Here is a 13057-nt window from a genome sequence, read left to right on the forward strand (position 1 = left end):
GCCATCATGGTATATCTCACTAATGCCCTGTTTTCCCTTCTTCCTGAGTACCCCTGCCCCCTGCCCCCCACCCCTAAACGCCCGATTCAACTTCAATCAACTTGAAAGGAGACAATACACAATTCCTGTTACCTCCCTTTCTCCTGGTGTCTTTTCCCCAACGACCCCACGGTCTGTGAGTTCTCTGAAGGCAGGGGTCCTCTTCCACCTATCTCCATATATAGACATAGGCTTATATAAGTGAGTTTTAACTACAGAATTAACACCTGAGCTCATTCACCTTTGGAAATATGAGAACATTACAGATAAAGCTGTATTTGATCTCCCTATCCATCTCTGTCTCTTTCATCTCTCTTCACAAGTTGTCACCGTTATGAACTGGGCACTTTCATGTCCCAGGAAAAGTTTCACTTTATATGGTTTTCTGGTATGTGTTTGAAAAATCCCATCACATAGCATCAAACTCCATGGCCTGTTGTGCAACTTCCTTTATTCACCTAACTGTGTGTTTATGGCCTGTCCACACTGATGTATCTAGATCTGATTTTCCCTTTTCATTATGATTTGGCAGGTATTCATCATTTAAATGATTTTAGCCCATTTTATTTAGTCAACATGCTACTGATTGATATTGAGGTTGCTTCCAGTTTTTGCTTTAACAAACAATGCTGTGGTAAACATCTTGTGTTCCTGCATTTTTTTTTTTTTCCTCTTTAGCAAAGATAGGGTTTCCCTGGTGGATCAGATGGTAAAGAATCCGCCTGCAATGTGGGAGACCTGGGTTCAATCCCTGGGTTGGGAAGATCCCTGGAGGAGGGCACGGCAACCCATTCCAGTAATCTTGTCTAGAGAATCCTCATGGACAGAGGAACCTGGTCGGCTACAGTCCGTGGGGTTGCAGAGAGTCAGACGTAACCAAGAGACTAAGCACAGCATAGCACCCAAAAGTGAACTGCTGGCTTGCAGGATGGATGGTTTTAATTCTGAAAGGTAATAGCAGAATTCTTAATACTTAGTGGGGAGTAACAGATACTTGTCTGACTTCCTTCTTTCTTGGCAGGGCAGATGATAGAGGGTGTAGGCCTGAGAGTCAACAAATCTCATTCCAGACCTGCCCCTGCCACTACCAGGCTGCGTGCTGTGACTTTCTGTTTCTCTCTCTGGGCCTCAGTTTCCCCATCCGTAAGGAGGAGGTTGGACCAAATGCTCTCTCTCTCCCTCTAAAGTTCCTTTCAGTTCTATGAGTCCATGATAGGAGGATCATACCTGAGGGGTCCCCAGCCGCTCTATCAGGGGGACCAGGTGAAGTGGGGCGTACTTGGCTTCCAGGCGTTTCATCCGGACCTCCAGACGCTCGCCCTCTGCAAAAGGAATGGTAGGCAGAAAATGAGATTCAGGACACATGGGGGGAAATGGGAAAGGAAGAGCTCTCAGAGGACTTGGTGATGTACTTGCATTCCAGCACTTAGAAGGAGTGTGTAGAGCTGTTTTCCCTAGTTCTGGCAAGTATGATCAGGACTCACTGCAAAGAAACATGTTCTATTATCTTTGTCCAGTGGAATCATCTACCTCATGGGGTGGTGAGTTACTCATCACTTGAAGGATGTAGACTAACCTAGACAGCAACATACTAGGGATGTTCTAGAAGGACCAAAGAACAGGCCTGGAGCATCATTTACAATTCCAGCATTAACAGCTGCCCAAGGCTTTAACCTTATTCTTTTCTGACTGCAGATCTGAGTTTACTGAGATTAAGAGAGCATAAGATTCAAATTCAAATGGCTAGTTTTTAAAATTAATTTATTTTTTAATTGAAGGGTAATTGCTTTAGGGAATTTTGTTGTTTTCTGCCAGACACCAACATGAACTAGCCATAGGTATACATATGTCTCCTCCCTCTTGAACCTCTCTCCCATCTCCCTCCCCAACCCACCCTTCTAGGCAATTCCCATTGGCAATCTATTTTACATATGGTAATATAAGTATTTAGCTGTTTTCAGAGGTTTCTTACCTTTGATGTAGACTCTAGGTAAGATGTTTTGGAAGGGTGCAGCATGAAGCAAATCACAGACTTCTTCCTGAGACTGCAGAGAGAGAACTTTTATTTTAAACCAGGAAGAATTTTCATCACTAAAGGTTTGAACACTGGAGTCAGTTAGACCTGAGTTCAAACCCCGACTCCTCTACTTAACTAGCTGTGGGATCTTAAGCACATTGCTTAACCTCTCTGAGCCTATTTATTTTTCTGAAAAATGAGGATGAGAACAGCACCTATTTTAATGAGTAGGATTGAGAGAATGTGTAGCTTCATAGCACAGACCCTGGACACACTGAATGTGTAGTACATTTTTATTACAGTCTTACAAGGAATTTGGTGAAGAATTCAAAGTTAGAGTGGGATCAGATAGGGATGATGGGCCCAGATTATGTTCAACTGGTTGGTGGTGAGCTCAGGCTCATGGGCTCAAGGCAGGTAGCCAATCGTACTGGGCAGGATGCCTCAGTGTGAAGGCCTGGGTCTGGAGGATTTTCTCCATCTTGACTCCAGTGGGTGAGAGAAGAGGGACTAGGGCCCAGACAGACAGGTTCTCATGGGGATTCTTTATGCACAAAAGTAAGCGTAAAAGCAGACATATACTATGATGATTAGGGGCAGGCAGGCCTGGAAAGTGAAGTGAAGTTGCTCAGTCGTATCCGACTCTTTGTGACCCCATGGAGTGTAAGCCTGCCAGGCTCCTGAGTACATGGGATTTTCCAGGCAAGGAAGGAGTGGGTTGCCATTTCCTTCTCCGGGGGCCTGGAATATATGGTCTAATGGGCTTACTGTCTGTCTCAGGGCCAGTTCATGATTACTGATTTCAGATCAGAGGGTATGGAGGGGACCTAGACAAGCCACCCTCCATGGGCCTTGGTTTCTCTTCTTTAAACTGTGGGGATTTGAATCAGGTAAAATCCAGCCTTCATTCAACTCGGATACTCTTGGATTCTAAACACCTGAGAAAATTAGAATTGTGAGTACCCTTGGCTTTCTTCACTAGGCATGGGTGGAACATGGCCATCCTGGAAATCTAGCAGGCCAACTAGCTGCTCAAGAAAGAAACCCCTAAACTCCCTTCAGTTTTTGAAGTGAGGGTAACAGATGGAGGACAACTGAACTCTTAGAGGGATCTGCCTGATCTAGGTGTAATTCTCAGTTTTCTCAACCAGAGGGGAAATTTCCTTCCTCTCTTAATTAATTTCAGTTCAGTTCAGTTCAGTTGCTCAGTCATGACCGACTTTTTGCGACCCCATGAATCACAGCACGCCAGGCCTCCCTGTCCATTACCAACTCCCGGAGTTCACTCAAACTCATGTCCATCGAGTCGGTGATGCCATCCAGCCATCTCATTCTCTGTCGTCCCCTTCTCCTCCCGCCCCTAATCCTTCCCAGCATCAGAGTCTTTTCCAGTGAGTCAGCTCGTCGCATGAGGTGGCCAAAGTATTGGAGTTTCAGCTTTAGCATCTTAATTAATCTGTTTCTCCCTAAACCAGTAAATAAAGCAACTTGGTCTTCCTTGCTATGTCTAAGCCTAGATCCTTTGATTCATTATATAATCTGAAAACCTGGCTATTGATTATTCAGGCTGATTCACTGGGGAAAAAAAACAATAAAATTGCTAAACCTCTGGCCAGACCAGACCGGGGGGAAAAAAAAAGAGAGAGGACACAAATTACCAGTATCAGAAATGAAACAGGGGCAGCTTTTAGTTTCATGTATATTTCCCTATAGTTTTTCTGCATTCAATGTTACTGATTTCTGTTCATATCTTTATTATGCCCATTCTTCTGCTTGCTTTGGGTTTGTTTTTCTTTCTCCAGTTTCTTGCAGTAGAAGCCTAGATTACTGATTGAACACCTTACTCTTTCTTAACGTAACATTCAGGGTCTTCTTTGATACCTCCGATAATCAAGATCTCAGTCCTTCTGGAGGTAGCCCAATCCATTTTAAAACTCTAATGGTTAGAGTTTTAAACCAAAGCAACTTCCCAGTAGTTTCCATCCAATATCCTGGTTCTGCTCTTTAGAGTATTACTGAATGTGTTTTTCTAGCCTGTATCTTCAGTCACCCTTCCATTTCTTTCCTCCTTTCAGGGCCAAGCAGCTTATAGCTTTTACCTCTCTCTCCATTTCCTAGTCTTCACTTCCCTTCACAGCAAAAAAAAAAAAAAAAAAAATATCATAGCCTGCTATACCATGTCATGGCAATGGCTCGGGTAGAGTTTACTGCTCTGTCACCAAGTGCAGTGGGCAACTTTTAGTCCTCCTGATGTGTTAGGCAGTATGACAATGAGTTCTGCTGGGGTCCATTATTTCAATTCCTCTACTGTAGATTCTCTTGCAGGTTTGACTTCTAACCATTCTTTAAATGTTGGTTTTCTCCAAGGTCCCTCTTTTCTTCTCGCTTTATTCTGCCCAGTTTGTCTCACCTACTCCCAAGTCTATAAGCACTGTCTTTGATTTGTCAAGTCTATCTCCTGCCAGATGCCTCTTTCAAGCTCCAGATTTGGATATCTACCTCCTTGTTAGATACTTCCAAAGCTTCACATTTCTAAAGCTGACCTCTTCCCTTTCTTATCTCAGGTTCCTTTGCTCCTAGAATGGCACAATAACCTCATCTGCCATGTCTAAGACCTGGGGCTCATTTTCTCGCTCTTCCTCACCTGCTATGACCAGTAAGTCCCTATGTCTTGAATTCTCTCCACATTAGCCACAATACTATGAGCTCCTTAAAGGGAGGAATGTTGAGTGCCTCTATTTCTACTTTTTATCTCCAGTGCCCAGTACCTAGCAGTCTTGCAATAATTATTAAACGAATGCATATTTGTTTCTTAGATGGATAAATGAATTTATTTACCCACATGACTATCTTCCAAATATGAGAAACCTATTACATTCATTTATCCAACAAATATTTATTGAGTACCAGACACTGTTCTAGGCTTTGCAGATATGATGCTGAACAAGTGAGAGTAGATCTATGCACTCACGTAACTTCTACTGTAGTTGAGAGAGATGAAAACAAGTAAACAAACCAAGAAGTTTCAGACAGTGGTAAGACACAATAGGGTACTAGGCTAGACTGACTGGGAGTGGGGAAGGGACTACTTCAGAGAGGAGGCTAGGGAAAATCTTTTTGAGGGGGAGTTATCCAAGTAAAGAATGAAAAAAGAGGGAGCCAGCCATGTAGATATGAGGTGCAAAGGCCCTGAGGCAGAAAGGAAACTAGAGCATAGAGACACATAATCAGTACAGTCTGAGTTCCTAACGATAGGGAAGGATCAGATCATGTGAGGTCTCATAGCATGGGATGAAGCCTGGATTGTATTTCAGGTGCACTGAGAGATTTCTCAAGTATTTCAAGCAGAGGGTTGGTACACATACCCCTCCTACTAAGTTTTATTTTTTTCTCTTTTGTCTTTCTTGCTTTATTTTCTTCCTAAAAATGTCTTTGCTCCTTTAAATGCCTTCTTACTAGAAAAGTTACCCCTTGCATGAACTGTCAATTTTCTGTTTTGTTAATGTCAATAAAATTGACCTTAGGAGACACCTTAGGGGATAGAGAAAGGGGAAGAAGGCTCTTGGACCTCCACAACAAGACAAATGCTGTTGCTTTAATTTCACATGATGAGCTTCCATTTCAGTTTCCTTAGGGGAGACAGGAGTGTTCCAGTTACCTTTCTCTGTACCCTGCCTCTCCCTCAGGTTTGCAACCTGCAGGACCAGAGGTTGTTTGGGGGTGCTTCCTGTTAGCATGCTTCTTGTGTGTTCTCTACCTTGTAATGTTATTTGTTAACGAAGGTGAGGAAAGAGAAGGGTGTGGTTTCTTCACAGAGGTGGGAAAGCAATGTCTGGAAGGTTCCCAAGGATGAACTATGTGGTCATTTGCATGATGAGGTGGCTACATACTCTGCAAGGTGGAAGGTAATTGGCATTCATGAGCTGAGGCCATCTCAGTTGATAAAAATGTCCAGTTCAGAGTGCACAAGGCCTGTGTCAGGGATCTGAACAGGCTTCACAGTAGGCATGTAGGCTAATACTGACCAACTCTCGTCCAATCTCTAAAGGATCACACTTGGCTTTCCACTCTACTAGGAAACCATCTGGCCCCTGGCCTATGAAGGCCACCCAGAGTGGGTTTCTTCCCAACTCCTCTCACCATCAGCTCTTTCTGCACCAGTGACAGCAGCTTTCTGTTATTTGAATCCACCGTTTGCATACTCATCACTGAATACCTTCTCTCTGGAATGCTCACTAACCTATCTCCCTGCCCTTTGCTTAGTAAATCCCCACTCTTCTTTCAGATCTCAGTTTAAGCATCATTCCTTCCAGGGAGCCTTCTTGGATCCCTCCAATACCTCTCTGCCTACGGGGTTCCTTTGTTATATGTCCTCGAAGAACCAAGCTCTTTTTCTTTCTAGCATTTGAACTCATTCTGTATTGTACATGTCTATATGTGACTATTTGATTAATATCTACCTCCTTCTACTGGAATGTAACACTCATGAAGGTAGGGACAATGATTATTTTTGACTATATTCAATTACCAGGAATAAGCACAGTGACTAGCAGATAGCAAATGCTTAATAAGTATGTGGAATAAAAGTTGAAAGTCTGTGGCACGTTAAGGGAATTTAGACTTAGGACATAATCTCTCCTATTCTGGGTTTTCTTAACAGGTCTAGATGCTTTCCCTTATTACTATGGGAAGAATTTTTTCTTCAATGTTACTGATTACTCTGTGTGAACTCTTCTAAGAAATGTTCCACAGGGCAGGATTTTCAGGTGTTTATTTTCTATTCCTCTCTCTTCCTCCCTATTTTTTCCTATTTGTATGTATTTACTAAATTATTACTATGCATATATTCAGTTCAGTTCAGTTTAGTCGCTCAGTCGTGTCTGACTCTTTGCGACCCCATGAATCAACTCTGAAAGTACTTTTGAATTTTAAAATAAGGAGCTTTTGGGGTCTTGATGCTAGAATCAGATGGAAGGAAATAAAATCTTAGCATGGCACTTGGTCCAGCACAGAAAAATACTTGCATCATATTAATAATGTAAAAAGTATTTGCTTTTGACTTTTTCTCCTTTTGTTAGGCTATGGTTAAAGAAAAAATCACAGATGAAGAGCAAAATACAAATGTTACAGAAAATACAGCTGTGACAACATAAAAGTGAAAAGGCAGCCGACAGGAAGGAGGAGACAGAAGTCTAGAAGTGGAAGTGAGGTCTGTTGATTTCCTCATCTTTCATGGAAAGAGTCAAGATACTAAATAATGTTACTGAAAGAAGTATAAGTATACTATTTCTGATTATAAGATAGGACAATAGAAATTTAAAAATGTGACATAATCAAATATTGAAAGGAAGAGAGGGAACAGATGTAAATGACCTAAAATTTCATCTTTATAATTAGGGAGTCAGTAAGCATTGTTTAAAGTTGCTCATGAAGAAATAGAGGTTAACCCCATATTACCACGCATTATGGAGATAACAACTAGAAGAACTAGAAACAGAAATGATTAAAGCAGGTTGCCTTGGGGATGGAGATGCAGGTGGGGGGAGGTGCCGTGGAGCCAATAAAGCTTTTCATTATAAGCTCATTTATACTATTTATCATGTGCAATTAAGAACAGTTTAAAGGAAACAAATTGAAGAGGTTGGATTAAATGGTCTGTGAGGGTCCTTTCCTAGGCTTGCTACCAAGTGCTTTGTACCCGTTTTCTGCTTTACCCCTCCAAACATCCTGTGATGCAAGTCTAATAACCCCTATCCTATGTGCAAGGATACTGAGACTTTTGGGAGACAGAGTGTCCCAACCAGGTCCGCACAGTGATAAGGAAGCAGCAGGGCTGATACCGGGACCCAGGGCCACTTCACTTCCATACCCATTGCTTTTCCATAGCCACTCATGCAGCCAAAGCCTTGGGAAGCTTGAAATACTGCCCCTTGCATTATACATACACTTTATGAAAACCACATTCAATTATTAAAAATAGAGACAGAAGGAAATTACTATAAAATCTCACTCTTGAGAAGCTTTTTAGCCTCACTCATATCTGATGGTAAAGAATCCACCTACAGTGCAAGGGACCCAGGTTCGATCCCTGGGTTGGGAAGATCCCCTGGAGAAGGGAATGGCAACCCACTCCAGTATTCTTGCCTAGAGAATCCCATGGACAGAGGAGCCTGGTGAACTACAGTCCATGGGGTCGCAGAGTTGGACACAACTGAGCGACTAACATGTTCATATCTGATAAGGTCACATCATTCTTTGCTTTATTTACTGGGATTTTGGTCCTACCAACTAACATTCTTTCAACTAAAAAAAAAAAAAAGAAAAACTTTGACATATATATGCAGTTTGAAGAAGAATGGAGAGTCTCATGTCATCCTCTAGCTGAAAAAATAGGCAATAACCGACAGTTCTGTTTCCTGAAATCCAGAGGTTACTTCTATCCTGAATTTGTGTAAGTGATTTCTTTGCAGGCAACTAATTGGTGAAGTTCTGCTGGTGTGATTCCAAGGTAAATAACCAGACTGCTCATGTGCTCAACCTATCCCTATAATTTCTTCTGCCCACCCCCCTCCCAAACCACACTCTACTTATTCTTGTCCATCCTGCAAAGTTCCACTCAAAGATTCAGCGTCTAGGAGTCTTCCAAGCCCCTTCGGTCTCCAATAGTTTTCTCTTTAAAACTGATTAGCACGCTTATTCATCCAGGTCCCCACCAAGCTGTTTGTAGGCTGGGCTCTCTAACGTAGCCCCAGCCCAGGGTACTTCTGAGGGAGAATCAGAGCAGCATCTCATATCCCATGCAAACTGCTATCAAGAGTCCTCTTAGAGTGCCCAACCACACGCAGGACCTACACTTCATCTGCTCTGAAAGGCCATCAGAGGACTGCAGAGAACATGGGTATAATATTATCTAGAGACCAAACAAGGAGGTGCCAAACTCTCAACACTTTCATTCAGACAAGGATGCAGCCTGAGCAGAAATTAAGTCGATCACTCAGCAAATAGTAGGCGTCTGCTATACCAAGTCGCTTTGTGAGTAGGAAGTGAGGCAGGCCTAACGCACCGTCCTTACCAAGATGAGGAGGGCAGCAAGTAACATGGGCAATTCTAGTAAGTGCTGTACTGGGGTATGTGGGAGCTGTGGGAATATGTAATAGGGGCCACCGATCCAGCTTTCTTGGGAGGATGATGGGGAAGACTTTCTGGAGAAGGAAATGCTTAGACGTGAACCAAGCCTAAGTGTTGGACAGGTAAGAGTGAACAGCACCTGCCAAAGGCCCCAAAGCAAGAGGGACTGCAGTGCGACAGGGGCTGACAGTTGAATAAAATTGAAGCTTTCAGTGCTGGGGAAGGTTGAATGAGATAAGGAAAGAGGGCTGAGCAGGATCTTGTAAACTTTGCTTAGATGTTTGGATGCTATCCTGATAGTTTGAATCAGGGAAATGGCATGATCCCGTGTGTATTTACACCTTTTGGCTGCAAGAGAGAAGGATGGCAATGGTGGGAGCTTGTGGGGTCGGGGAGCAAAAGGGGTGCTGGAATAGGTCAAGCAAGAGATAGCAAGGCCTAGAGTAGTGGCCAAGGAGACAGAGTGGGAAGCAGATGCCAGAGACCCCAAATGTAGACTGGATGTGTCAGCAGAGAGAGAGAAGGGACATGTGTACTGGGCCACTCACAGGATCAGAAGACACAGCAAGACTGCAGGCAGGAGGAAGCAGAGAACAGATCTGGGTGAAGTGATTTTCTGTGGACATTCAAGAGAAGATGTCTAAAAGGCAAGCAGACATAAGGCCTAGGGCCCCGCGGAGTCCACAAAGTGGACCTAACTTGGGAATCATCAACATGAGGATGGAATGGATTCCAGGGGAAAGGAATACACAAGTGCAAGGTCTGAGTGGGCACTTCTCCAGGGAACCGGATCTTTCCAGGTATTTCAATTTCTCTGACTCTATGAGACCAAAGAGAGAGAAAGTGCACAGTGGCACTTGTGATGAAGCGGAGACTGATAAATTTTGGGCATGGCCACGTCTACTAGCACACAACCCAAACAGGGACAGCAGGCCACCTTTCCAGCCAGGTGGGGGGCAGAAGGCACTGAGTGTTACCTCTTTCCTTCCTCCCTTCATTTCATCAAACATTCACGGAGTACTTACTGTTCTCTGACCAGAGTGGGGCCTGGATGCTGCAGGAAACATGATGACAGCTAAGACTGGAAAAACCAGATTTTAATAAAATTTGTAATTTAATGGAGGAAGAGGGTAGAGGACATTTGTGACTGGGAAATAAACAGAATCACTAGGTACAAAAGAAATTGGCAACCAAGGGCTCTGGAGACTCAAAGGAGGGAGAAATAACACCAAGTGTCTTGCAGAGAATAGGCGTTTGATAAAGTGTTTGCTGAACACGAGACCTGGGGGGAATGAGGTAATGATGGGCCTGGCAGGATGGGCGGGGAAAGACGCTATCACAGAGGGAAGAGGAGGTCAGAGATGAGATGGCTGGTGTATACAGAGCAGGAGATCATTCGCTTGGTGGGTGAGTAAGGGAGGGGTGGGCTGGTGAGCTGCAGGCAGTCAGACCCCTCTGTATTAGGGAACTTCCAGGGAAGGCAAGTCAAAGCTCCTTGCTGGGCTATGGGAAGAGGAAGGAAGGGGCTCTAGTAACCTCATTTCATACAAAGGCTCTAGAAAAATATGGACCGAGCCCAGCGGCTTGGGGGATTTAATCATTTCCCCAGTGGCTCATCCCCTTCATGGATTATAGCCTTGTCATGGCAAAGGAGCGTGTGTAACTCAATGAAGCTACGAGCTATGCCATGCGTGGCCACCCAAGATAGACAAAGCTGGCTTAAAATTTGGCATTCAAAGAACTAAGATCATGGCACCCAGTTTCATCACTTCATGGCAAATAGGAGGAGAAAAACTGGAAACAGTGACAGACTTTATTTTCTTGTGCTCCAAATCACTGCAGATGGTGACTGGAGCCATGAAACTAAAAGACATTTGCTCCTTGGAAGGAAAGCTATGACAGAGAGACAGAGACATCACTTTTGTCTGTATAGTCAAAGCTACAGTTTTTCCAGGAGTCATGTACGCATGCAAGAGTTGGACCAAAAGAAGGTTGAGTACTTAAGAATTGATGCTTTCGAATTGTGGTGCTGGAGAACACTCTTTGAGAGGGAGAGAGACTTGCAAGGAGATCAAACCAGTCAATCTTCAAGGAAATCAAGCCTGAATATTCATTGGAAGGACTAACGCTGAAGCTCTGGCCACCTGATGCAAAGAGGTGACTCATTGGAAAAATCCCTGATGCTGGTACAGATTGAAGGCAAAAGGAGAAGAGGGGGACAGAGGATGAGATGGTTAGACAGCATCAGTGATTCAGTGGACATGAATCTGAGCAAACTCTGGAAGATAGTGAAGGATAGCGAAGCCTGGTGTGCTGCAGTCCATGGGGTTACAAAGACTTGGAAATGACTTAGGGACTGAACAAAAACAGCAAAAAACAACCAGTGGCTCACAGCTGTCAAGTACAGAGGTGAGACCTACATCCCACATTTCTAAGTCCAAAGATACACCCCGTCCAGGAGAGTACCAGGAAAGTCAAGCTGAAATTGGGCTGAGAGAGCCTTATATAACATGCCCTGCCTCTTAATGCTTTTTGGTCTTATTGTGTATAATGGTCTCTAGACTCAGTGAAACAATTTCTTAATTAAAAGGTATTGCATATTTTTTTGGATATAGGCAGAGTATAAATAAATATGATAATACTTATTTAATATGGTCACTGGGCCTATAGGACAATCATCTTCTCTAAAACCAACCTCACCCTGCTCTTTCATTGCACTCCACTCGATCAGTTTTACAGCCTTGGATGGAAAAAGTGGAAAAAAGGTCTTTCCTGAGAGGCATCAAGGCATGAGGATTCCCATGTGACTGTAGCATGTCTCAAGTAGGAAACACTGATTTCAAAACTCTAAGTGACCAGTTAGAATCTGCTGGGCGGAAAATGCCCTCACCTTCTGAGTTTCCTGAACTCATCATGAAGCCCAGTGGACTGTGCCACCTAGGACACATCTTCAGAACCACTGAATCGCACACCCAAACTGCTAGGTGTTGGGAGGGAGAGGTTGGGCTGCAATACAGTCTGTAAGGCAACAGCAAAGGCCCCAGGTAACTGTGTTCATTGCAAATCACTGAAGCGTGCAATTAGCAAATTCAGGGACTGGGAAAAAATGGAATGAGGTCTGAGTTTTAATTGGAACAAAGACCCATAGTTTTCCATCATGTTGCCTAGAAATGGAAACAGCTGACTGGCTAATAACATCTAGTTAGCATCCTATGTCTTGCCATATTGCCTTCTTCTATGGACTATACAACTGACCAAGAGGAAGGGGGCAGTTCAGTTGCCTCCTAGTTACCAAAGTAGGACAAACTCCAGTGCTAGCATGTCAGGACAACTGGGCCATTTCCAGGGGTCTCAGACCACTCTTTCTGGGGGAGAGTGAGAAGGATTTATTTTAGGGGAGCGGTTGGATCTCCAGTAGATGTGACAAAAAAAAGTATCACCCAGAGTTGCTGTGAAAGGTTTATGAAGATAGTATACTACCCAAGGATATCCCATCCTAGGGGGTTTCAAACATATGATAGACATCAGATATGGGTTGTTTATAATGATTTTCCAGCAGATGTATTTTGGTCTCCAAAAAAAAAAAATCAATATATTAAGTTAATATTGCAAAAGAAGAAGGCATAAGATCTCAAGAAAAGATACCTTTTCATGATTTGCCTGAAGGCAACCTAAGTGCTAGTGATGGCCCCGGGGTCATCTCAAATACCAACCACGACTGAGAGGCAGTGGGTGTTCCTGGAGAGGATTCTGACATCAGACTTAGCAGGATGGTCCATGAATATCTGCCTTAGGTTAGCATAAGGGCACTGGCACTTAGGCTACAGATTTGTTATCCTTGATTTCCAAGAGCCATCAACAACAACGACATTT

General features: G+C 43.5%; 1 protein-coding gene across 1 annotated transcript in view; it reads right to left on the reverse strand.

Moving 5' to 3' along the window:
* The window catches only part of CYFIP2 (cytoplasmic FMR1 interacting protein 2), a 143939-nt gene that overhangs the window by 13294 nt on the left and 117588 nt on the right, over positions 1-13057 (reverse strand). The window contains exons 27-28 of the mRNA XM_055430081.2: positions 2012-2084; positions 1267-1361 (exon numbers count right to left, since the gene is read on the reverse strand). Coding sequence (XP_055286056.1) covers positions 1267-1361; positions 2012-2084 — 168 coding nt within the window. The remainder of the gene's footprint in view (positions 1-1266; positions 1362-2011; positions 2085-13057) is intronic.

This window comes from Moschus berezovskii, chromosome 8 (assembly GCF_049115385.1).
Source record: "Moschus berezovskii isolate FMDL1 chromosome 8, NW_MosBer_1.0, whole genome shotgun sequence".
In the NCBI taxonomy this organism is placed as follows: domain Eukaryota; kingdom Metazoa; phylum Chordata; class Mammalia; order Artiodactyla; family Moschidae; genus Moschus; species Moschus berezovskii.